At 48.9% G+C, this 27,355-nt stretch overlaps 1 protein-coding gene across 11 annotated transcripts in view; it reads right to left on the bottom strand.

Annotated features, from left to right (window-relative positions):
• MSI2 (musashi RNA binding protein 2) overlaps positions 1 to 27,355 on the bottom strand; it is a 201,133-nt gene that overhangs the window by 168,706 nt on the left and 5,072 nt on the right. For all 11 annotated transcript variants that reach the window (XM_050981603.1, XM_050981604.1, XM_050981606.1 and 8 more), the window contains exon 5: positions 27,251 to 27,292. In XM_050981603.1, the coding sequence (XP_050837560.1) occupies positions 27,251 to 27,292 (42 nt within the window). The remainder of the gene's footprint in view (positions 1 to 27,250; positions 27,293 to 27,355) is intronic.

The following is a 27,355-nucleotide window of genomic DNA, read 5'->3' as shown; positions in this document are numbered from 1 at the left end:
TGGAAGTAGCTAATTGCAAACATTCTCCTCTCTACCCTTAACTTCCACTCCTGGATCAACAAGGCTCTGCTAAAACCCCAAATGACATCAGGATTTGTCCTAAACAACCCCCCAAAACAAACAAACAAACAAGATGTGAATCAAAGTACATAAAACTTCTCCCAAGCCCAACATCTCCATACACTACCAGCTCTTCACTGCAATATTTTAGAACTCCCTCCCATTTTCCTGTGTTATGGATTAAAATGCCCACACCATTTTCCTCTGGGGTACAGGGGATGTGAGCTGTGTGTCCAGTGGTATTTCAGGACACTCTGACCAGCAGTGCTGCTGCCCTCGTGTCCGAGCAGCAGCACAGAGGTGCAGAGCAGAGCCCTCCCTGGCTGAGCAGGGAGGCAGAGCAGCAGTCCCTCCTCCCAAGCTCTGGGAAGCTCAGGGGAGGGCAGACAAGATAAACAGAGACAGGAAAGCGCTGGAGTCACGCAGAGGACACACGCCAGGCACAGCTCCTGCAGGAGGAGGAGCTGAGCAGAGCCTGGATGCCCAGCACAGCGGGCTGACCACTGCCTCCAGCTGCTTTTCAGGGCTCAGGCCCACCTTGGATAACCCAGCCCTCTCTGCTGGGTTACAGCAGCACCAGCCCCAGCCTGGGCATCCCTGGAGCGCTGCCCAAACCATCCTGGAGCTCTCAGGCTGTGCCCATTCCCTGGGGAGCCTGGGCAGTGCCAGCACCCTCTGCTCTGGGGGAAGCATTCCTGATCTCCAGCCTGAGCCTGCCCTGACCCAGCTCCACAAAGACACAGAAAAGCCCAGAGCTGCATTCTGAGTGAAGGGAGAGCACGCTGCAGCTCCTTAGCACAACCCAAAGCTGTCACTACGCTGCATTACCCCGCACAGCTGTCACAGCCAAGCTTTCCCAAGGATATAAAAACACCTACCAAAAATACAGAGCTGCACAAACTTACTCCCATGCTGAATTTCTTCCTCCTTCATGGCAACTTGCACACAGACAACGTAAACTCCTGAGTATGGGCAGCTGAAGGTAGCAGGCAGCAGGACACCAGTGGTTTTTATTGTCTAAAATCCTGCACTGGTCAGTAGAAGCTTAAAATAACCCCAGTCTTCTGCCCTGCTCAGTGCCCTTGCAAATGGAGGCTGAGTGACCTCGTGTTTTCTCCCAAGAGATGGGTGAGGCTGGCCAGAAACACCAGCTGCATCCTTCAAAGACAGCAAAGACAAAACAGCTTGCAAAATGTAATTTCTGCATCAACTTCAAGGCTCAGCCATTGCCTCAGCTATCAGACAGGGAAGTAAGGTCATGCTGGGGATGCCCAAGCTATTCTGCTGTGCTTTAGAACATTTCAACTATCCGTGCTGGAATTTTAGTGGATAATGTTATGGAGCATGAATTTATAGGTGAGGGGGAGGGAGAGAAGGTGGTTTGTTTGAATTCAGCCACAGCACTGGGCTCAAGCTCCAGCAGCAGTGACTTCCAGCTGGTCCCTCTCAGAGCAGAGAGCAGCTTTTTGGTTTCAATTTGACTATTCCTGAACTTCACAGTACTGTGCTGCTGTCACAGTCAGTAACAGAGCTGAAAAGGAAACAAGAGACCACTGGATGCTTTGCAGCAGGCCCACCACAGCTCTGATTAGCTCAAGCCATCATGATGAAGTCTATTTAACTCCACCTGGATTTCAAAACCAGGCACTCCTTTAAATGCAGCCCCAGCCAGGCTCTGTCAGCCAGTGCCCAGCTCTGTGCCTTGGTCTCCTCCATGCATGGGACAGGCAGGGACATCTCCCAGAGGAGGGCTCAGTGACTGCACACTGCTCTGGAAACCCAAGACCCTACACGTGCAGCTCCACCTCCAACCCACCCCTGAGGTCACTCTGGTGCTCACAGCCCCCCCCTCAGCCATACCCACCTTCCTGTGCAGGGTGTCCTGCCCATGGTTTGGGACTGCTCCACGAATAATCCCAAACCTCCCTGTCTGTGCTGTGCCCCTGTGGCAAGGCTCAACAATCCTTGTCTCCCAAGACAAAGCTCCTGACTCCAAACATTCATTTCTTGTGCTTTTGTAAAGACTCCAGGAAGTCAAGGCAGGACCATCAGAGCACCAGCATTCCTCTGGTCTCTGGCACTTGCTCCTCAGCAGCTTCATCACCACTGGCACATGTAAATGGAGACTTCCTGTCAGAGCTGCCTTCCTCCACGGGGCTCAGTGAGCAAAGGAGGAAAAGCTGGCCCAGAAACCCTGCACCACAGAGAGCCGACCTCTAGAAGAGCTACAGCCACCTGAAGGGAAACAGCAGCTCATGCACCACCAATTTACTGTTTCCCCTGGCTGAGGTGACATCAGCCAGGCTACAGGGACACCACAAGATCCTGACCACATCTGCCCAGCAGGACATCTCCCAATGGATTCATTTACCAAATCCTCCAGGGACTCCTCAGAGGTCTGACACCACCTCCAGGTGAGCATGTTGCTATGGAAAAGCACACAGCACCTGTATTTACCTAACAATAAGCATTATTCATGCCTTTCCCATGGAAGCCAATAACAGCCCAAAAGCAAGAAATTAAGACTGGAGCATTCCTTGGATGTGAGAGGCAACACCAAAAGCAGGAAGAGAGATAGAGAGCAACAATGCAAGCTTAAAGCATCAAAAACTCTCACTGCAGCAACTGGATAATACCAAAAAGCACCAAACCTCACTGAAACATGGACATACATTTTTAGAAACAGAATTCATTCAGACAAGATTTAAAAAAAAGAACAACCTATCCCTTGAAACCAAACATTTTCGATTTTCCACAACCTCCTAAAAAACTTATTGCTTTACAGATAACCAGTCATTACTCAGACCTGTGACAAACTTCTTTCTAAACAGAAAACAGCAAGAACAAAAAATATGCTGGTTATTTGTATGGTTTTTTCCTCCCTTTTTCAACTGCAGTTTTACTCTCTCGTCCCTTCTAAACCAGCTCCACACAGGCACACGGAGGGCTCCAGGATGGGAATGTGTGACTGGGACTCTGGATCCCTGCACCCTCTGCGTGTCCCTGCACACACTCCAGCCCAGCTCCCAGCACCAGGCCCTCCCTTGACAGGGGAGCAGTAAAACCTGACTCCTGACAGGCAGGGCTCTACAGGCAGCTCAAAGAAAGGCACATCATTCAGGTGCATCTGCCCCAAATGGCCATTTCTAAGATGTGGAAATAAAGAGACATCTAGAAGGGCTGGTAATTGTCCCCAGAAGTCAAAACACCACTACAGCTGAGAGAAATTCAACCACAGCCACAGAATAATCACCAGCCCCAAGTTAAATTGTTATTCTCCTCCCCCACAGCACGCAGGCTAAGTGCCCCCACAAGAGCATTTACCAGAGCCTTGTGTTTGGCAAGTCAGCAAGCAGCCCTGCTCCAGCTCAACAGCTTCCCTCTCCAGACGTGTTCCAAGGGTTCTCTTACTCATCCTGGCACACACAGCCCTCCTGCCCAAGCCAGAGCTCCGGGAGGAAAAAACCCTCTTCCATGGTGTGCTTCCCCACCCTAACTTCACCAGCACATCCCCTGAAAAAGGATTTGCAGAATTTGCAAAGTGCCTTTTCTCAGGATGCTTTCCCCCGGAGGAAAAGCCAGAAGTGGCAAGGGTGGGCAGAGGGCAGGTCCTGAACCCCAACTGCTGTAATTCTGTTCCCAGCCTTGCCATCACCCCCCCCTGGGACACACAGAGCACATCCACAGGTTTCCTCCCAGAGAGGGATGTGCACACCCTGCACCCTCCAGGTCACAGCTGAGGGCTGTAATAATCCTGGCAGGAGCTCAGCCAGCTCCTGACACCAGCCTTGGACAAAAGACAGACACGGCAGAAATTGGGCTGGGACCTTCCTCACAGACAAGCTGAAGCACATGGCTGGACCAACATCACTGGAACAGCTCAAGAGCTTGAATTCTGCACACACAAACCCGGGAAAAATGGGAATTGTTTGGTACTTAGGGGGTGGGAGGGCATAACAGCAGTTCCCATCTCACTCCTAACAGAAGTTTTATTATTTCTGTCAATGTCATCAGATTTGAGTCAAATATCCAAAGGCATATTTACATGAAATGAATGGACTGGAAAAAGCAGAATTCAAATGCTGTTTTAAATAAGCATGAGAAGTACCTGTGTAAAGATTTCAAGGCTCCATCATGACACTATCCAACAGAGACGAGGGAACAAATGTTAATCTAACACAAGATGTATGCACAGCATAAATCTCCACATTCATTGTGCAGAGACAATAACATCTTCCCACAGCTTATAACTGTATTTAAAATTCATTTATGTAAATTACAATAGCACACATAGGATAAAATAGTTAAAGCAGAATGTGCCCTTTGCTCAAAACAAAAGGACTGACAAAAAAGGTATTTTTAATAGTAATAAAAAATATCTATTTCTCATTTAACTGATTTTAAAGTATGCGCTCTCAATCATACACTATTAATTTCCCCAGTTTATTGTGAAGCCAAAGGCAACAAAATCCTGTTATGGAAGCAACAACCAAAATCAGCATGTCAGGAAAAAAAAAAAAAAAAAGGAAGACAGGCATTAAGCAGGCAGTCAAGTTTGATTAATAGCAGGAATGAAGGAAAAGCCTGTGATTATTTGAATTGGGAAGAGAGAGGTCCAGTAGTGAAGACAGAGCATTTAGAGCCTTCCCATAAGGACAGAGAGCATCTGGGCCTAGGGAAAAAAAATCATTTTAAAACTGATGTATGGCTCACCTTGTGGTTAGGCCACAGGGCAGCAGAGCCCTGACACAAGCCAGAGAGGGAAGAAGGGACTTTACTGTGGGAGACTTCATTCAGCTGTGTTTAAAATGGAAAATGGACAAAGCTCCAGAGATAATGCCAAGTTGTATCTGGTTCCAATGAATCTCTGAGCTCTACAGTCAGGTATTACCTTACACACGCTCACCCAGCACTTGGAAATAGCAGCATTACAAAATTAGAGCAGGGCACGTGGGCCAGGGAGGCTGGAACAGGCAGGAACCCCTCCCAGCCTGTTCCACCTCCCCAGGATCCCTCCCGTGGCAGCCCCAGCTGGGCAGAGCCCTGGCTGCGCTCTCTGATGGCTCTGGGGACAGGGGCAGGAAGCACAAGAACTCAGCCAAGCCCAGGTTCTCTCTAACCTTTCTCCCAGGCCCTCTCTCTGCAGAGCACACCCAGTCATGCAGCACCTTCCCTGCCTCCCTCTGCTGCTGAGGACAGATTGGCATGGGGCAGATTAATAATGACAATTACGCTCACCAGATGCTATGGAGACGTGTCTGAGTCACCAGACATGCTCAAAGACAAACACGTTTCCTGAAGTACCAGCTGAGGGAACATAATCAGAACTACAAGTACAAGAAGAGAATTAGTACAGCACAGAAGGGCAAACACTGGACCTACTTAGAACACAGTATTATTTTTTTTCCAAGAGAAATTAAAACATGAAGTTAGTATTCTCACTCTCTGGGCAATGTTCAGTCAATTTTCTCCTCTCTGTCCCAACCATTAAATAAACTACAGGTTTCAATCAATGCTCCAGTTTTGGTTGCAAGGTCTCAGCTCCATTCCACATCCTAACACAGAAAGTGAGCCCAGAGAAGGAGCAATCTATTTCACAATATTTTATCATCAAACATAATTGGGATTAAAAGCAGTTTTTATGGAAGCTCTCAAGCAGCCTTATCAAATGTGACATTTCAGGCCAGATTTCTCAAAAGCACTTCACAACAGAATCCTTGAGAAGTGAGATTAATTGTTACTCTATCCATTAAACAGATAAGAAACTGAGGCATAGAGATCCTCGTCCAGAAAGCATCCACAGGCAGAGACAGGACTTACTCAGAAAAAGAATTTTAAAAGAAGGAATAAAAGAAATCCAAGATTTTCTTTCCATGGAGCCATCACATCAACCAACACAGAAGATGCTTTCATTTTAGTTTTCTTATGCTTAGGAATTCTACTTCTTTTGGAACAATAATAATTATCACTCATTTTACCAAACTGCAAAGCAGTTGGGGCTTTTCTCTTTTATCTGGGGCTTTTCTTCCTGCTACCCCTAATTCACAAACAACTCACTCTCCTCCCCACCAACACAGAGCAACTGCCTCTACACCAAACCCTTCTCCCAGGTGGCTGCAGCTGCTGAGGCTTAGGTGGAACCAGGTCCTGGTCCCTTCCTGAGCCCAGGATGCTCCTGCCTGGCTGCACACCTCCCCCAGCAGCTCCTGACAACAAACACCTTTCCAAACCTACACCTGGAAGCCCCAGGTGAGACAGACAGGAGTGCTGGACCAGAGCACACGGACTGGAAAGATTCACTGCAGAGCTGCTGGCCTTCCTCCCAGGGCTGAGGGATAAAAAGGTCAAGTAGATGTCTGATTTGTGCTCCCAGACACCAAGCCCAGCACTCACCCACCCTGAGCAGAGGAGCTCCAGCACTGAAGGCTCAGAAAACCACACCAAACTCACTCATCTGCCCCCAGGAGCACTGGCAGAGGTTTGTTTAGCACAGCGTGCAGCAGGATACATGTGCCCACATGAATGCCTGAATTAGAAAAAATTAAGCATTCATATGCATACCCATCTATTCTTAATGCCTCTTCCTTCCCTGATTACATGTTCCAAATGAAGGCAACAGAGGGAAGAAAAACTTGGAGAAAAATTAATCAATCAGCTACTTGAGCCTTTCAGGCTTTCACAAATAATCAAGTGATGGTGGCAAAGTATCGTGGAGCATCTCCCCCATTATCCCAGGGTGGGGACTGAGCTCAGCATGGTGATGAGCTGAGGGCACTGCAGGGCAGGCAGCAGCCCTGCTGGGGAAATTCCAGCAGCAGGGAGCAGAGGGAGCAGCTCCCAGCCAGGCTGGAGGTGTATTTCCATGCAAACACACACACCCCCACTGCCACTTCTGATTTGGGAAAGGAGCCCAGGGGATAACAACCCCAGAGCAGTGAATGCACAGACAGAGCAGCCCAGAGTGCTGCCTGTGCTCACCTGGGTGATGAGAGGGAGTTTTCACATCAGACAGACAAGGGGCAGTGGCTTCACACTGACAGAAGGCAGGCTTGGATGGGATATTGGAAAGAAATTCTTCCCTGGGAGGGTGGGGACACCCTGGCACAGGCTGCCCACGGAAGCTGTGGCTGCCCCATCCCTGGAAATGTTCCAGGCCAGGCTGGACAGGGTCCTGAGCAACCTGATGTGGCAAGTGGCATCCCTGCCCATGGCAGAGGGCAGGAACTGGGTGACCTTTAACAAAGCCCCTTCCACCCCAAGCCTTTTCAGGAGTCTGTGATGTACCAGCTCACCTACAGGAGCTCCCACAGCCTCCTTTTTCCCATCTCACATGGGGGATGGATAGGAGACAGCCCACTAGCAAGCAGAGAGGCTCCAAGGAGCCACAACTTCTGTTTGCTGTTTGCTCCCATGCCAGGGTGAGATCCCACACACCCAAGCCTCCTCCCCTGCACAGCAGCCCTCAGCTGGCCAAGAACACAACAAGCTGCATGTGCTGCTCCACGATGAGGCACAAATGGGATAACTTCCATCAGTACATTAAATTGGACTTTGTCATGCCATAAGTTGACTTAAAGTGGCTTTAATGGTTATGGAAAAATACTCCCTCCCTCCAACACATGCAAGGCTGATCAGACCAATAGAACTGTGCTTGTAATGCTGCTTATTTCACTTAAAGCCTTATTACAGCACCACAGGGCTGATTGGCTGCAGAGAGGGATGGCTTTACAGCATTTAAAAGGTCTTGTGTTTAATTAAATTAGCTGCACCTGTATATATTATGTGCAATAAATCAACTATAATTTGCTACCATGGGCAGCTATTACTCTTCCCTGTGTTATTTATTGCTCAGCACCATTAGGGTGAAGGCTTTTCTAGGATACACTAAGAAATGGCAGTTTAGGGACCAAAAGCTATAACTCATTTTGTTTTCCCTCTCCCTTTTCAGTGGTGTCAATCACATTTCTTGTACACTTGAACAAACACAAATATGTAAGAGATTCTGGCACCCATTATGTGTGTGTTCATACATATATTTATAGATAAAATAAAATTAATGCTCCCCACACATCTTGGTCTTGACTTTCATTTGCACAGATCTACTAGCAAAATGACCCAGCCCGAAAAGCACATAAATAAAAATAAATAAATAAAATTAAACAAACAAAATGAAACAATAGTGCTGGATCCTTGCTCCTTGATGCTGCACAGCAGTGATGCTGTGGTACTCCAGCTATGCCACACACCATCCCTGAATAAAATTTAGAGACTTACTCACCCAGGGATCACAGTCTGCAATCCACCCCTGTGGCAAACAGCAGCAGGGACTGTATTACCAGCACTTTGTGATTTATTTTGGGCTTTTTCAGCCATTCAGACACGCTACTGGATTTTGCACAGTTTGGCTCACAGTCAAGATCATGATGGCATTATCAGTTCTGCTCCATGGTTTACTCACAGAAGAGTTTAGGAAGAACCAGCTACTGGTGTGTGAGGCTTCCAAAGAAAGTAAACAGATCCATTCTCCCCCCCTCAGCTACCCCCTGCCTCCCTCCCCACAAAGAAATCATTTAAAGTAGTAAAATTAAATCAAAGGAGGGAGTAAAACCCTCCAGGAGCTCTGAGCCCTGCCTTGGTCCAGGATGCTCCCAAAGCAGCACACAGAGCAGTCTGGGCACTGCACTCTGCTCTTCAGGGCTTTCACATTCATTTTTCAAACAGCTGCTACAACACACTGATCTTCACAATGCATTAAATATCCTCCCTGCAATATTTTTCAGCTATTTATCTGGCACAGAATGTCAGGCAGGAGCTGATGCAAGGGAAGCTGTCCCAGGGAATGCAGAAGTAATCCAAGGGCTTGATGTGGCTGCTCAACCATGTCCTCTTGAACCACACATATTCTGTGATTTCTACTTTGTTCCCAGACTCTGGTCTGAAATAACATCTCAGTTCCTTCTCCCCTCTGCATTTATTTTAATTATGTTATTCTTTTACATACTAAACAAACAATCAGAGGCCTTCAGAGAAACAGCAGCCATCAGGGGACACACACAGAATCAGCACCAACCCTAGCAGGAGTGGAGAACACCCACAGAGGCACCTACTTAAGGAATTAGGGGTGAGCAAAAGTCCTGGTATTCTGAAACACACCACTGTTCACCCAAAATCACTGCTGCTCTGTCTCCACAGAACTGCTCATCTTCACTACATCCAAGTGATCAGAGAAGAACAGTGAGGAGCTTGAACTTTTGTAAACAAAAGATAAAAACTCAATACAGAAACAAACCAGCTCAGTTAGACACGAACAAACTAAACTTGAAAAAAAGTCAGTCCGGTTGACAAATCTGTGTTTGCAAAGAGAAAGAGCCCATCCAGGTGGAGCCAGGGCTTGTCTGGCTCTGCTGCCTCATCTTCCCCATCACCTTCATCACTTCCAGCACCCCTGTCCTGCTCTGCTCCGACCAGGCTCTGTTCTCACCAGCTTTGCTGACAAATGAGAGGAGCCAAATCCACACAGGCTATGACCCTGGACAATCCTCCTGCCTCCCTCCCCACCACACCTTTGGGAAGCACCTCTGAAGTAGCAAAGGAGAGCTGTGGGAATGGCTCCAGGCTGGTGCAGGAGCAGGAAGCCCAGGCAGGGGATGCCTCAGAGGGCAGAGCAGTGAACTCCGAGGCACGCACAGCACACAGAGCCAGGCAGAGGCAACACTACAGTAAGAGAACTATTAATAAAAATTAAAAGGACATTCAGGAGTATTATGAGCCAGATTGGGAGCTGGCACTGGATGGGGCTCAGGGAGGCCTGACATTAAACCCAAAAGAGATTATGTAACCTAAGCTGCCCAGTGCTCATCTGTTCCTCTGGTGTGGCTTTAAAGCGGCAGCGGGGCTGGCACCGGCTCCAGCAGCCACCCCCAGGGACCACTGACTGGGTGTCCCTGTGACTCCTGACAGGGGCACTGCCACCCTGTGTGCCCCCCCAGCACACCCCAGAGAGCCCAGAGCACGATCCCTGCTGCACATCCCTGCAGCGAGCATGGCAGGGCAGGGCTGTGTCTCCAGCTCTGAGGCACACACTGCCCTGCACACACAGCAGCAGCAGCTCCCAGCCAGATGGACTGCAGGAAAAACCCTCCTTATTTCATCCAAACCCTTCAGCCAAGGCAGTGTGCTCCAGCAGCTCCTGACCTGCCAAGCAAGGGGCTTCAGAGGGTCTGCCCGGCTCTCCAGAGGACCAGCACCTAGGGAAGGACAATGCCCCTCAGCTAACAGCATCCTCCTCAGAAGGGCTCTGACTGCCCTCCTGCTTTCCCATGGTCCGAGATAAACTGCTGTTCTACATGAAGTCACCAGAAAAGCTCACCAGCCTTCAGTGAGACTTGATCCAGCCAGGGAATTGAAAAAGGCCTGATGGGCAAAGGGTGGCTGGCTCAGGTGGACAGGAGAGAACACAGAGCACCCACACAACCTGCTGTGCCCACAGGCCAGGACACTGGGAGAAGCCACCAGAGCAGCAGCCTCCTGTCCTCAACTCTCCTGACAGTGCTAACTGTGGGACACCAATTTTCATCAGCCCTGCTTCATTTTAAACACTCTGCAAAGTCTACAGCTCAGAGGAACATCCCCCTAGCTGAACACAGAGGGGCAGGAAGCACATTTACAAAAAAAAAAAAAAAAATAACAAGCAACTACCACACACATTCAGAACAATTTCAGGAGGCTGATGTCAGCACACACTGCCCAGGAGTGCACTAACCCAGGTGAGCAGTGCAAAGCTGTGCCAGCACAGCTCTCTGAACATCCCCTTCCCAGCTGTGACCTCCACAGCTCATTTGGGCCAGAAAGGTCAGTGGTATCACAGCTCCTCATTCATCAAGCCTGAATACCAATAACTTTGTCACCTCTGGGAAGGAGCCACGTGGGTGCTCCAAACCCACTTGGTTGGTTACGTCAGAGGCTGGGAGATGCTGCCTGAATCCTGGCAGAATGGCAGGAAACAAAAGTGGTCTCAGCGTGAGCAGGGACTTGATTATCTGCAATTAGCAAATCGATGATTCTTCAAGACGCTGATTTAGGCCAGCACTTCTTATTAGCAACAGCCAAGGAAAGCACAAGGGCAAATTGCATCAGAGCCAAGCCTAGCTCCCAAATATCGTTTCATTTAAAAATTAACACATAACCCTGCAGGAACTCAGATACACACCGACAACTGCATCACTTCCATGAGGTACAGCTGAACCCAACCAAGCCCCCACCACCATGGAAACAAGCAGTGTCATTATTTTTCTCCAAATAAAGGAGTACCTCTGGTAATCAGATGTTAACAGCTCACTGTGGAGGGCACACACTCATTTCAGTGACTGTGCTGGGGTTACAGGTCTGCACCCTCCCTGCAGGTGGAAAAGCCCAGTGAAGTCCCTGGGAAGACACCCACTGGGTTTGGATGAGGCTCTTCTGCTTTTAAATACTTGATCTAATTTTGTCTTGTAACATTACACAAGAACACAGCTGTATATTTAGTCTCAGAGTTAAACCATTAATTTGCAACTTACAATTTAGTAATACTCCCTGTTAATAATGCCATTACATGGGTTATGTTCACTTTCTGTCTGAAAGTTTAAACACAACAAGTCTCACTCAAACAGCTTAAAATTAAACCACTGCACCCATTTGAGATCAGCCACCACAACAGGTATGGTCTAAAATATACAACAGCAGACAGCTTCAATACACATTTTACTTTCATTTGTCTGAGATGTTTGTGCCAAGAATCCACTTGAGCCTGCTCTTCACTCGATTAGGGAGAAAAATTTGTTTTTAAAATGATTAAAAGCATAACACTGCCCAGTGTCATGTCCCCTCCAATAATCTTCAATTTGTGGGACTGTCTTTGAAACTGTAGCAGAGCAGTTTTACCACTCACAGCATGTATTTATGATGTAGTAATCCCTACACTTCCAGAGGGGTTACTGGAAGGAAAGAAAGACACCATTAACTCATTGATTTTAAAAAGAAAACCAACAAAAAACCCCAACATTTAGCTATTTTAAGGGAGAATCAGACAGGCTCAAACCCTAAAGAAGAATTATGATTTATACACTAAAAAAACTGTAAGAAAGAAAATTAAAAAGGCCAAGTGGGATTCCAACTCATTCCCCAGAGCACAAACACCTCAGGACACTGTGGCAGAGCTCGGAGCAGACCCTCAGGACCCTGCTGTGCTCAGAGGTGCTGAGCTCTGCTTTTATGGAGACAAAAGGATGGGCCCCTGCGTGCCTTCCCTCCACAAACCAGATAAACTCCAGCCCAGAAGCACAGGAAATTAAAACAGAATAATAGACTAAGAAAAATGCTTCCAGCAGGGAAGGAAATCCTGACCCAGAGCTCGTGCCCTGCAAAGAGTTAAAGCCTCAGCCCCAGCCAGCCCTGCTGATCTTAGTGCAGCTGCTACCTGCAGCCACGGCCCCTCAGTAGCAACACACAAGGGGAAAGTGCAATTTTGAGCTTCTCTTTTCATCTCTATGGTGACAAAAAGCTCTGCAGAGGGAAATCAGGGTGCCTTCCACTCAAAAGGTTTCTCATTTTCAATGACTGCCTTTCACAATATTTTAATTAAATCTCTGGTGGGGAAGATTTAAAGGAAAAAAAAAAATTCGGATTGTGGGGCTCATTTACAACAACAGAGCAAAAAAGGGGGGAAATGTATTTTAAGCATTTTTAAAATAGAAAGATTCTCTGGTTGAAGATTTAAGAATAAATCTACCAGCTGCAAAGTTTTACAAAACCAGCATGTGAAGGGGCCAGGAAGTCTTTCTGTAACAAAAACATTTTCTTGCATGTAACGTGTCTCTGGAATTTTAGGAGAGGCTGAGGGACCACCCAGCAAAGGGTCCTTTCCCACAGGGTTCTGGAGAAGCCCCTCTGTTCCCCTGCAGACTGCTCAGAGCCAGGGATGGGGCAGCCTCCAGGGCTGCAGATAAAAGCAAAGCATGGTGTTCATCTGTGTTTTTAGAAGTCTCAGTTCACTGCAGCCAACAAACCACAGCAGCACCCACGAGCTGCCAGGAAGGGGCAGGTCCATCCCATGAACCCCAGGCACAGGACAGGGCACCAAGCAGGACCTGCTCCCAGCAGGACACCACGGAGTGCCCAGGTGAGCCCAGGACAGCCCAGCAGACCCTGGCACGGGCAGCCTGCACTGCCCAGCTGCTCAGGAACACCTCTGCCCAGGGGGAAAAGCCCATCTCATGGGAAGGGGCTGGGACCAGTGCCACAGAGCACATGCAGAAAAGCAGCACCTGGCTGAGCACAGCAAGAGCAGGGGCAGCTGGCTGGGCAGCCCTGCCCAAGGCCACCAGGAGTGGCACAGACACATCCCTGCCCAGGATGCCCCCTGCACTCCAGGCAGCAGATCCAGCTGGAGAGTGGGGAAACGATGACTCTGCTTTCAGAGCCTCCACACGGCGCCAAGAGGTTCAAGTGTGTTAATAAACGTAAAGCTCTGGACAAAGCACTTCGCCTCTCGTCCAAGCTCTGCTGTATAATGTGGGAATAATACCCCTGGTCCATCTAACAGAATTGCCAAAATAACACACTCCTCCTGCAAGGTGTGCTGAGCTCCCTCGAAAGCAGCGCTGTAACAGTGCAGAGTTTTCAAGTATCTGGAACAACAGGCCAAGTGCATTGTTAATTTCATTTTTCTGAAGTTAACAGAATACTGAAGTAAAAAGTCCAACCAGACATGGGAAAAGAAATATTCTGATCCTCTATCTAAAATAAAAGCTGGGGTGCAGGGAGCTGCAGTGACACCTGAGCCTGGATCCCCCAAATCCCAGAGTGGTGCCTTTGTCACCGTGCTCAGTGGGGAGCACAAGGGATTCAGCCAGGCTGGCCACTTATCCAGCATTCCCCCCTGGCTGGAAATTGCTATTCTGGCAGCACCCAATCTTTAACGACTTCTGGACTAGTCTGCATTTGATTTCAGGGCAAAGGCCATGCCCAGAGGGAGACCCTGTGAGGAACTCCTCCCTCCAGCTCTCAGGTCATTCTTAAGGCCATCTGAAAGACCACAACAAAATGGTTTACTGTTCACACAGGCTAAATATCAAAAGCTCTAACATGAAATACAACCTCTTTTCAAAGACACCAACAGGCAAAAAGTCTGCTCTTGAAAATAAAACACTGGTCAGGAGTGGGATCATTCAGGACCAAAGGGTTTTTTTTAAATTGACACAAACCGAACTGCCTATTTTTGTGAAAATTATTAATTTTCCTAAAATCATAACCACTGCTGCAAGTCGAGCTACCTCTGTACGCAAAACCCTTTCCACGTACATATTTTCCTGGGGGAAAAAAGGCTTATCCCCACAAAGGAGTATGAAATAAATTGCTTTACTGAAGGTTAATAATATCCTGTCGCCGTGGTAAAAGACTCAATTACAAAACCTTCAGAAGAGCTCCCAAGGAACTCATCTGCCTGCAGTGACAGAGGCTTAAATAGCCAAAATACACAGAAAGGCTAAGCACTTCCCAAAAGAGAGGAAAAGGGGAGAAAGATGGGGGGGGGTTAAGTAAAAAACCTGGAAATTGGACACTCAAGGTTATAAAAAAAACCCAAACACACACGACCACAGTTCCTCTCTGCACACACGATTCTCTATAATCTCAGCAAGAATTATGGCCTAGGGAGACCAACACTAATTTTAGTATCAGATTTATTATGCAGCAGGGAGCAGAAATCAGTCAGGCCCGTCTCTCAGTCCTAATGGGCAGAACTGGCTCACGCTCCAGGAAGGCTCTGCTGAAGAATAGCTCAGGCCTGGTGAAAAACAAAGCCCCTGGGGCTCCCCGAAGCACAAACACGCTGCGTTTCTTAGAAGCCACAATAAAACACAATGATACTCCTCATTTCTGCCAGAGAGCCCAAAGCCCAGCAGCCAGCACTCCCGGCAGAGCCACCACGGGCACGGCTGGGACCTGAGCCTGGCAGGACTGTCCCTGCTGCCCAGCCTGCCTGGGCACTGTGGGGCTGGAACTGGGGCTGTCCCTGCTGCCCAGCCTGCCTGGGCACTGTGGGGCTGGAACTGGGGCTGTCCCTGCTGCCCAGCCTGGGCACTGTGGGGCTGGAACTGGGGCTGTCCCTGCTGCCCGGGCACTGTGGGGCTGGAACCAGGACTGTCCCTGCTGCCCAGCCTGCCTGGGCACTGTGGGGCTGGAACTGGGACTGTCCCTGCTGCCCAGCCTGCCTTGGCACTGTGGGGCTGGAACCAGGGCTGTCCCTGCTGCCCAGCCTGGGCACTGTGGGGCTGGAACTGGGGCTGTCCCTGCTGCCCAGCCTGCCTGCCCTGGCACTGTGGGGCTGGAACTGGGACTGTCCCTGCTGCCCAGCCTGCCTGGGCACTGTGGGGCTGGAACTGGGGCTGTCCCTGCTGCCCTGGCACTATGGGGCTGGAACCGGGGCTGTCCCTGCTGCTGGGCACTGCCTCAGTGCAGGGATGTGCCAGGGATGCAGGGCTGGAACCAGGGAAGGGCAGGGATGTGCCAGGGCTGGAACCCCAGCCCCAGGGGCAGGCAGAGGTTGAGGCACAGAGCACTCACAAGCACAGCTCCAGCCCAATCCAGCCTCCCCTGCCCATGGCCAAGGCAGAGCCCCAGCTCCCCGGCACACCTCTGTGCACTGCAGCACTGCTGTGTACCCACACACTCAGAGCTTCCCCCAGAAAGGCACCGTGCTCCTCCTTTCTCACCCCATACCATGGAGGCTCACCACGGGTTTGGAAGCTCCAGGCAGATGTCACACGGGCATCACATTCCGTCTGCTCTCCCCCCTCCATCTTAAACATTTCACAGCCTTCCCTGCATCTGCCTGTGCCCCAAGCACTCAGAGCACCACTCACACCCCTCCTAAGAGGCTTCACCTGCCCAGTAAAGCCAGGCCTATCCTCAGCAACTGTTTCTAATAAGCCAGTACTAGTTACAAAAGCCTTCTGTAGAGGGTTTCGTGACTGACTCACTCCATCTCCAATGATGCAACAGCCAGGCTATTTCCACACATGGCCTCATCCACTTGGGGGGACTGCAGCTCCTCACCCAGCACTGCCCACAGCACGGCCAGGACACCTCAGCCCCCCAAACCCTGCATGTCCCCTCCTCCCCAGCCCCTGGGAACACACAGCCCAGCAAGTGCAGAGCCAGCACACCTCATCTTCAGAATAACCCTCCTCTAAGGCACCAGCAATTCCCTATTTCAAGTACTGCAGAACACGTGAGCAGCACTTCTGTTTTGCACATCCATAAAACAAGGGTGATGACAATCACTTACCTCATCTCTGTGTGGTAAGAACAAGAGCCACATTTAAACTAGTTTAAGTCATTTCAGCACACAAGTCTTTCGTGAAAGTAGGATGGTGATGTCTCCAGCAATGTACATACCACAGACTACCAACTAACATTTTGAATAAAACTTTTCCAAGAATCAGCTTTTCACTCACAGCTCACTCAGCTCAAGACCAGAAACTTTCAAACCATCACTACCTCACTTTATTTTCACAGAGTGGACAGGCAGGCACACGCCTCCAAAAACTGCACTCCCTATTCTCTGTCTATCTAGGCACTTTGCTAGCAGATTTCTGGTTTTGTTTTTGAAATGCCCTTGGAGCATACTAAGCAACTTAGAAGCTTTGCTTTGAGCTGCTCTAACAGCAGTAAGTGGAATATGTCCTGCTAACTCCAACACAAACACAATCATCACTAAGAAATGAAGAAAAGCCCATCAAAAACATGCATGTTCAGGTCTGTTTTTCACTTGGTCCTAATGCAGTACAAGAGTAAATACAAAAAGCAGGCTTACAAGTTTTGGACTCCCCTGCAGCTATTGTTCTCCTTTAAAATAGCTCTTTCACCTCAAAACTTCAGGAGAAAAAAGGAAAACAAGCATAACCAGCCTCCCATTAAACAAACGCCTCCCCTGCCCCAAAAATCACCCCCAAAGCATTACCTTCTTATGGCTGAGAGCAGCCCTGGACCATGGGGGACTGTCCGTGAGGAGACCACAGCAGCTCTGGCTCCTACCACCTCAGCACTGAGCACCTTCACCAGAGCAGGTGACTGCAATCAAACCTGGGGCCTGGTAATTGCTTTCAGGTGAGGGACACACCTGCCTCATCAGCAGCACAGCAGGGGAGCAACGGACAGGAGAGCAGGCACAGGGGATTTTAACTCAAATCACCTGTGCCAGCCCTGGGCTCACCCAGCAGGGCACAGAGAGCAGGTTAACTCAAATCACCTGTGCCAGTCCTGGGCTCACCCAGCAGGGCACAGAGAGCAGGTTAACTCAAATCACCTGTGCCAGCCCTGGGCTCACCCAGCAGGGCACAGAGAGCAGGCACAGGTGATTTTAACTCAAATCACCTGTGCCAGTCCTGGGCTCACCCAGCAGGGCACAATCCCCACTGCACACGCTGCTCCTGCCACCAAATCACCTCTTCCCCCTCTGCCTCTTCACTGCCCAGAGCACATTTTCCCCTGCATAACCAGCTCCAATAATCAGCCAAGAAATTCAGGACTTGCTCTCTGATCTCTGTTCCACCTCAAGAAGTGCTTGGCAGAATCCGTTTGTCTGCCTTGATCCAGCAATCTCCAGCTCTCAGGAATGTGAGACAAGCAGGTGCTGCTGCCCTTCTCTCAGCTGGAGCCAATTTACAGCATTTCAGGGAAACACACCAAGGCACTCTTCAATGACCAAGGGCAGCACCTGCCCAAGACCTCTAAGAACATTAAGAAGCAGCAAAATTTGTCTGACCACATCCATGTAAGAAGTTTACCCTGCCCCTTCATTCCTTCAGCTGCAACCAGGATGAAATAAGATTCATGAGCAAGGTGTTCTGCAACAATACTTGTCCTCTCCTGCCTGCTTCTCTCCCCATCACTTTCAAGTGAATTGACTCTGTTACTTTCCCCACACTGCCAGAGATCAGGATTACACAGCACCAGCTGAATAATGTTCTGCTCACACTATCATCAGCCTCATGCGTTCAGATGACAGTGATGGGGACTATAAAGGCACGAAGACAGATAATCACTGCTTATGTCTGCAATTATAGTTCCAATAAAGCTTCTTCATGGCTCTTTAGCACTAAGGCTTTTGGACTGGTAACTGAACTGTTTTAATATTTTTTTCAATTCCCTATTTTGTTCTTTTCCTATTGCATACACGTGCTTAATCGAGAGAGAAGACAAATGCCTCTTCTAAAATATCCACTGGAAATACCTACAAAAAGAGGTCCAGAAATCTAAACTGACTTCTTATGACTACCACAAAATCAAAGCCACACTCACAAAACTTTGGGGGAATCATAACTGTGGAAGACTTTCAACTGTCATTGTATTTGATTGGGAAGATTAATGATATAGTGGATGTGACCAGATGAAAAAGAGAGGGGAAAAAATAAAACACACAGGACAATCACAATTCCCTCCTCATACATAAACTGCCAGGCATGTCACACAGAGCCTGCTGCTTCGATCCCAGTTCCTGGGATTGCATGAGGCAGGAGTTTAGAGCACAAGAGGTGCTGTGGCAGGAGATCCCCATTGCCACGCTCCCCTGGGGTCCCAGGTGGGCTGGAAATGCCCCCAGGCAGGCATGGGGGTATAGAGGCTCAGGATGCTGGGGCAGCCTGTCCCCAGAGCTCTGCAAAAACATCAGGACAGGATCCCCATCTGCACAGGAGAGGGACACCACGGCACCATCCCTCCCAGTGCTCCCATGGGCACCCAGAGGGGAGCAGGCATGGCTCCCCCAGAGGAGCCAGCCAGCCCCCAGAGGAGTGCCTGGCACGGCTGAGCACCCAGCATGGCCACAGGGAAGAGCAGCCAAGGCTTATCTGGAGGCAGAGGCCCCCAGGACACCTGCAGTTCAGCATGCTTCCCCCTCTGCTCTGTTACTGGGAGCAGCCCTGTGAGCCCCCCACAGCCCTCTGGCAGGCTCCTCCTTGGCCCCAGCACTGTGCCCCAGCACCAGCCATAATTCACAGCACCAGCTCCCCTCCACATGCCGTGGCTGTGCCTCCTTATCTCGCTTCCCCTCTGCCTGCGCAGGCAGGAACCTCAGCAGCTCCAGCCCCTGCCTGAACCAGAGCACTGCCGCTCCAGTCAGGGCCTCCCCCCAGCAATTCTACAGCCAAAAGCCGTTAAAAACGACAAAAAACCCAGGTGAACCCCTCAAAGACAAGTGGCATAAAGAGCTGGCAGGGCACAGGGCCGCTCTGCCTCCCACACTTCCTCCCCAGCGCAGGGATGCTGCCAACATCCCCCAGACAGAGCAGCCCTTCACTGCCACACCAAAACGGGGCAGGAAGCTCCTGCCATGCTCTCTGCCACGCTGACATCTCTGCATGATCCCCTGCTGCCCTTTTTCCTCTGACCCTTCATCTCCAGCCTCCATGGCAGCACCAGTACCGGGCCCACCAGGGCCTTGGGGGTTCCTAACGCTGTGCCAAGACCACCAGAGTCTGACCAACAGCCACTCTGCCTCCTCAGCTCCCAAGCCCAGCCAGCACTGGGACAATCCCAGCCAACAGTGGGCCTGGGACATTGCCATGGCAGGTTTTAGGAGGGTTTTTTTCACCAGGCAGTGTTTGAAGAGGGTACAGTTAAATGTGTGGAGTGTGTTCAGCAGGCCACCCATCTGGGGCTGGAGTCTCAGAGTTGACCTACAGACAGTGACTGGGGAGGAAGGGGAGATGTCTGGTGCCAATCAATCAGAACAACCCCAAGCACTTTACAGGAGAGACTTTTTGAGGAGAGAGAACTCCTGCTGCAAGAAGCCAACAGCGTTTGCTGTAGGGCTCTCAGGGTTTGCTCAGTACTCCTGGGAGAGATCTCTCAGGGATCCTGAGGACATGGCAGAGAACAAGACCTGACACCACCCAACACAGTGGCTGGCAGCAGTCCCAGACCAAAAGGTGGGGCAATACCCCCATCCTCAGAAAATTCCCATCGTATTTCCCATCTCAGCATTACCTTTGGGTTTCTTTTCAATGTTTTCTGTTCCCTCCCACAATTCATTGAACACACCATGCTGCTATAGGCTCTGTAGGTCTGGCAAATACAACAGCAGAGGTAGGTGAATTTCACCAGCAAAGAAACATCTTTACACTCACTCACAGCACCTTGCAAACCTTTGGCAAAAGGATAAATGCTCTGTGTACATGTGGAGCCCTGCACACAGCTAGGGCTGGAGCAGGGAAATCACACCAACACAGCTCTGAACAGAAATGACTGATAACACAGCCAAAAGGATAAAACAGGAGCCTCACTCCTTCAGCAAGCACTGCAGAAGAACCCCTGGCAACATCCCCTTCAGCAACACCTTCTTCCAGCAGTGCAACACCACCAAACCTGCCAGTGCTGAGGGCTTGCAGCTGGCAAGCTTTTGCCATAAACCAGGCCCCTGACTTGAGCAACATCTCCCAGTCCAGTGGGATTCATGGAGAGCTGGCACAAATGCCCAGCTCCTTGCAACCTCTTTTCACACCACGCCACATCACCCTTTGGGAAGATTCCTGAAGTGTTCATCCAGCCATTGGTTAAAGCCACCCCAGACTCTCTATCCAGCAGGCATTCTCTTTACACCAGCATTCAAGAAGCTGAAAGTCTTGTCTGCACTTCACAGTCGCTATTTTAAATAAATCCAAACTTCAAAACCCTTCTCCGTCCTGTGCTCCTCACCTTCTCTTTGATGCAAAACTGACCCACAGAACAAGGCAAAGATGAGCTCTGAGTGAGGCATGCTAAAACACTGATTAAAGCAGCACAGCACAGGTTTGGGAGCACTGCAGAGGAATTCTGCACCCTCTGGGCCATGCCAGCACCCCCAGGGACCCAGCCCTGAGCCAGGAGGGCTGGAGCTGCACCAGGAGCCAAGGAGTCCTGCCCAGCCCCATCTCACAGTTGTGTGGCACACAGGAAGGAAAATAAAACCAGGGGGACTTAACAACTTCAAACCCTGGGAACTCCTTAATTCACCAGATATTACTTTCTTCCCCCACCCCACCATTTTTCCCTCCCACCTGCCAGGCCATCTCATTACTGTCACTCTGCATCAGTTCTTGCTACAGTAGTTTTCTTGGACCTTTGCCCCTTCAGTCAGCTTGAAACCTCTTCCCTATTGTACATCAGAGTCAATGGGAAATTAATGCAAGTCTTTGCAGGGGGAGGGCAGGGCACAGGCACTTTCTGCTGCTGTCAATACTTCTTTGCCTTCACCCTTCCTGCCACCTACACTTCACCAACATATTAAGGAGCCTTGTCTGCATCTCACTGTGCTCCCTGAGGTCTCTGGGACTATTCCTCATGTGCACAACTGCATAAGCCTTAGCAGGGTCCTTCTTTATAATCCAAGTTCCCCATCTTCATTTAAGCCTACTCAGTCACAACAATACACCCAGCTGCAGATGTCCCAGCACAGGGAATGACTGAGCAGGGGAGAACAACTTCCCAACATTCTTCAGATTTTCTCTGCACTCAAAAAATAGAAGAAATACTTTCAACAGGAGACCAGTAAAATGCCAGAGTTTAGAAGTAACTTATTAATACCTCATGCTGATCTGGCTACAAAGTTTCACAGTAACTTTCAAATTACTCAGCAAACCACAATTTCTACAGCAATAATATCGTAAAGATCACAGGCCACGTTGAACACTACTCACATAGTTTACAGAATTATTCCAGTGACTAAGGCAAACAGAACGTGTGATTTCAGGGCTAGAGAGTAAATTAAGCTTCAATAATGACTTTTTTTTTTTAAGTCTGATGCTACACTGACCTTGTAATCAGTTTTTTGAGGAAACAGCAGAATAGTATTTTCTTGTGAGTGAGATCCTCCAGTGGAGGGGGGAATATGACAGAGATAAAACTGCCTATCTGAAGAAGTGATGGAACTGACCATATACAAAGTACTGTCAAATACACAAAGTAATCTTTTAATCTTTTCTGCTATGGGCTTCACAGTTCAACAAAGCATTTAATAATGTGCTTTGAGCCCATGCTGATTCAGCAAAGCACTTACCCACACGCTTATGCCAACTTAAGTGTATGCTTAAGTGCTTTCACACAATAGGGGCAGAGAAGACTCAGGCCCCGAGATGAACCATTTTCTGAAACAAGCTGTTTTTCCCTAAGATGACTGACTATTTACAGCTTCTCTTCACTTTATAGCATGGCCCAAAATGCATTTGAAGAGAACACTTAGTTAGTACAACTGAAAAGTCAAATAACTCTCAGGAACAGCCAGACTCAAGACAGAGCTTAATGAACTAGAACTGTTCTTTGCTCCCTCTTAGCACAACATACATCTTGATGCACACACCCCACCTTGCCCTGTTTCAGTGGCTCTCCTCTAAAAACAAGTTCCAAGTTGCCTTTAATGCTCTGGATTTCACAACATTTATGAGACTACCACCAGAGTCAACAGGCTAAAAAAAGAATCCATTAGCATTAACTGGCCTGTCACTGGCAGTGACAAATAAATGAATTTGATGGTTTTAGATCAGTCATTAGTAGACCTACCCCCGGGCTGGTAAAGGCTCAGCACTTTGCAGAGGAGATGTACTCAATCTGGAAGCAGAGGGGATGCACAGGGTGTTAGCATGCTGCTCTCCTTCCACTTCCCTGACCTCTCTGCCTCGGAACCTTTCCTGGTATTTACAAGTGCACAGAAGTCACCTGGTAGATGCCATTAAAAATAACCCAACAATTCAGGAAAGCACGGGCAATGTAGAACCTCCTTTTTAAAAAAATCCCAGGTTAGACAGTGTTCAATTTTAATTTTTTGTTAGCAATATGTCAAAGGGAAGGAAAGTGCATTAGGACTATTGCTAACATGAAAGACATCCTTAGGCAATGAGAATGGAAATACAGACATTTTAACAAGCACAAGACAGTCTGTGGGGATTCAGGACAACATGAACAATCTACCTCAGTGATTGGGGAGAAGAAATGCATGTTTACATCTCCAAAATACAACAGTTACAAAAATCCAGCTCAGCTCCTGTTTCTGACAGAACTCACTGCACTCCACAGAAGGCCCTGCACAGCCCCTTCTTCCTCTGGCTGTGCCACCCAAGGACAGAGGGCACCCTCAGCCTCAGCCACAGCACAGAGAGCACAAACCCCAGCCCACAGACAAGGGTTCCTAAACCCTGATCCTCCACTGCCTGGGGCTGGGCTCACTCAGACTCTGAAACTTTTCCACTGGCCCGTCCAATGCCAGAGGGAAGCAGATCCCAGGAGCAGCTTACCCTGGACAAAGACACCCAAACAGCGGCCGTGGACCACCCAAAGAAACCCCCCACACCATCTGGGAAGGACTTCACACTACTCTGCACACAGATGGTACCATGACTATCATCAAGCTACTCATCTATGCCTGATGCCAAGATCAGGAAACACTTCCTCTCTTACTCACCCAGACCTGCAAATGCAGGGGAATCTAAAAAGAATTTTTTAAAATCATTGGGAAAAGGTCTGACCTTGCTGCTCTTTACAGCCTGGCGGGGAAGGAAGGGTGGCAGGAAAGGAAGAAAGCTGAGTTCTGCTACTATGTCCAGTCCACTCTTTTGATAAAAAAAAAAAAAAAAAAGAAACTTCAAAGTCAACCTAACCCCTAAAATAAGATGGGAAGTAGTAGGACTAACCTGGAAGAGTTTACAGGCAGAAGCAGGGGAGAAAACACACAGAACTCTTGATTTTCAAGGTCCATAATTTGCTTTGGAATAAAATCTCTCCCTGCTACTCTGGCTGAGGCTTATCAGACAGCCAAGGGAGGCAGACAACCCACCCACAGCTAACTTAATTGGAATCAGACATCCAAATCCACTGGTTAGCTTTAAAACACAATCCCAGGTTAGCCTGGGTGTTATCCCCAAAGGGCATGCCCTCCATTTGCTGCTCTGGGGCAGGCAGCTTCAGTCTCACAGCAAAGGAGAGATGCTGACACTGCCTCCTGCCCAAGATGTGCCCAAGTGCTCAGAGCCCACGTGCCCAGCAGACAGGAAACCCAGCTGGCCACGGGCACCGTGTGGATGCAGGGCTGGCTGGGGCACAGAGGGGCCAGGACAGCCCTGCACCTGTGTGCCAAGCCCTCTCCCACCTACAGAGCAGGTAACAGCAGAAACAGCAGGCTGTGTGTAACAGTGAGTCAATTACTGCAGCCTTCGATATTCAAAAGGGGGTACAAAACCACTGCCACCCATCACTGCTCCGTCCTAAGGACTCTTTCAGTCAGCAGAGTTACAAATGATCTCCTGTTACACAGAGCCTTCCAGCACTGGAAGCAAGACAGATTTTTATCGAGGAACAGCAGCCCCGAGGAAGGAGACATATATTCATCCACCAGAAGCCCAACGAGTTAAACCCTGCAGCAGGTTTCCTGAAACAATAGCTTCAAGTGGTGCTGGCCTTCCCAAGGATTACACATCCCCGTAATCCAGGGCAGGCACTCAGGAGCATTTCTGCAGGGTCATTCTAAGGAAAGCAGGGAGGAATGCCGGGCTGTTACAACCTGCCACTGCTGGCTCAGGAGCCAGTTTGCATCACCAGAGAGGTGTCAAACCACGGAGCTGCGGTTTACAAAGCCCGAAATAAAGCGTTTCTCTGGGCTGGGGTTTGAAAGGGCAGGGCTGGGCAACTGGATCAGGAGGGGAGGAACAAGTGAGTGTGGGCTGGCAAAGTTCAGCTGTAAGGACAGGGAGGGATGGAGGGATGGAGGGATGGAGGGATGGAGGGATGGAGGGATGGAGGGATGGAGGGATGGAGGGATGGAGGGATGGAGGGATGGAGGGATGGAGGGATGGAGGGATGGAGGGACGGAGGGATGGAGGGACGGATAAGGGGGAATGCACCCCCAGCCTTCCTTGTCCCCAGTCCCCACCACTGCCAGGAAAAGAAAAAAAACCCAAACAAATCCCCATTTTGCTAAACATACCAGGAAGGAAGATTACTCAGGGGAAAAAAAACCAAAACAAAACAAAAAACAAATTCTCCCCTTGCACCTAGAGAGAGACAGAGACATTTCATTAAATGCCATTAATCTCCACAGACCCAAGCATTAGCTAGTTAATTAGACTAAAGTACAGGCACATTTTAACGCTGAGCATTCGCTATTCAAATGGGATAAATGAACAACTAAAGTCCAAAACCTTAATTCAGTATCTAATTAAAAAAAACAGAAAACAAAATATTCAGATTATGAAATGCTTGCCAGAATAATACATCATAATTGATGTAAAATCTGCTCTTTATTGCATCTGATTTTCTCCAGTCTCCAAATCAGGCTGTTTCCAATCTTCAGATTTTTTTCAAGTGCCCCGTAGAAATCCCAACACTTTAGAAAGGACAACTGTGTAAAAAGCAGCAACAGACACTGCTGACCTCTCCAGAGAGAGTAAGCTCCTGCTAAGAGTGGAATTTGATGTCCATTCCAGCATTTGCCCCACGCTTGAAAGATGCCTGTTACCAAAAACCAAGGGAAAAAACCCCCTACGTGCAGGAAAACAAAATCCCCTTTGTCAATACAACCTGATTTTGCATTCTTTAACACAAAAATTTAACTCACTAATATGCTCGACACAAAACATGTCCTCGTTTTTTTAATTGTTAGAGAAGAAATCACATGGGACAGCTTAACAGCTCTGTTGTACCCATTACAAACTTCTCCAAACAACACTGTAGAAACAGATAACTGGCACTGAAGACAGTTTAAAATGTAAATTAACCTTTAAAAGGTACTGGGAAGGGGGATAGGCACATCAAGCTCAAGATCAAAATTCTGTTAACTTTAAATTGTGTATTACAGATGGCATCAATCCAACAACATAATCCAGAAGCCACAAGCCCCACACACTATAAACTCTTTGCTCAGTGCAGAAGCAAGCCAGGCACACTATTATTCACCAATTAGTAATCAGATATGTCCTAGGAAGAAAAGAACCTCTAAACATTTGCCTACATTAGTCTAGTTTAAAATTCTGCTAGTAGGCTGTTGGGGTTTGTTCTCTTTTTTGTTAAGAGCTCCCCAGCACCTCTCCTGTGCTATGCCTGGGGATTTGAAACGACACAGGGTTTTTCCTAGATGCCTATTTTGTGCAATACTTCACATCATGGTTCAACACAGCCAGTTACACTGCTTGCTTTCATGAGGAGCTGGATGCAATAACAGTTCAGGCTGCTGGTCAGATAGTTTCCCACCACCAACTTTAAACCACTTTTCCTTACTAACTTGCACGTCCAACTTTGCAGCCTTTTTCTCCCATTTTTACCAGAAGACTGAAGTTACCCAAGATGACAAGTGTGTACACAAGTGCCATACATCAGTTAAATTAAGTTTTTCCAATAGACTCTCAAAAACAAATTAAAAAAAAGTCAATTGCAAAAGTTTTCTTTCAGCCTCTGGCTTTCAAAATTCACAAGCTGCAAGTCTGGCTTTTAAACTGATTTGTTTTCATTAGGCACAACCTAAAGAGCAACAACCACTTGTATCCACGGGCAGCACCTGCAGGAGAAATGGCACCCAGTGGCATTTGGAGGGAGCGCAGGGGCACGAGCGCCTGTGTCCCCCAGGGTCCCCGTGCCACCACCAGGACTGGCCACTCCAGCTCCAGGCCAGTGCTCCAGCCAGCCTGACCAGCTGGACACTCACAGCTCAGTGCTGCCCTGCTCCTACAGAACACCCAGCAGCCCCCAGAGCTCGGAGCCTCACCGGGAACTCGCCATGCGAGCCTTACACGCAACTCCACACACATCTCTTGAGTTACACAAAAGAAAATTTGCAAACAATGAAGGCAGAGATACATCCCCATCCATCACAGCCACAGAACTGAAAGCTCAGCTCAAAACAAGCCTGAAGCCTGCACTTCATCCAAGTACTGTTCATAAACCCAGCAGAGAGCCCAGAGCGGCCGCCCGGGCGCGGGGCTGCGGCGGCACCGGCACCGCTCCTGCTGCCCAGCCCCACCGAGCGGCTCTGCACGGACACAGAGCAGCCTCCCCGGCCTCAGCCACACACTGACCCCCCCAGCAGCAGCTTTAAAAGCTTTCATTGCCAATTCCCCGGCTGAAACCCGAACTGCCTGGCAACAATGATTCTCTGTGTGCCTGAAATCCTATTATCGATCCTCCTACTTACCTTGGGCTGTGCTCGTCGGGGAAACGCAACTTTAGGGTCAATCTGAGGAAAAAGAAAGGGGAAATCAACAGGGTAGCTTTGGTTGTCATTTCACATTATTTTGAT

Source organism: Serinus canaria, chromosome 19 (genome assembly GCF_022539315.1).
Source record: "Serinus canaria isolate serCan28SL12 chromosome 19, serCan2020, whole genome shotgun sequence".
Taxonomy (NCBI): domain Eukaryota; kingdom Metazoa; phylum Chordata; class Aves; order Passeriformes; family Fringillidae; genus Serinus; species Serinus canaria.
This window is presented reverse-complemented; position numbering and strand designations above follow the sequence as displayed.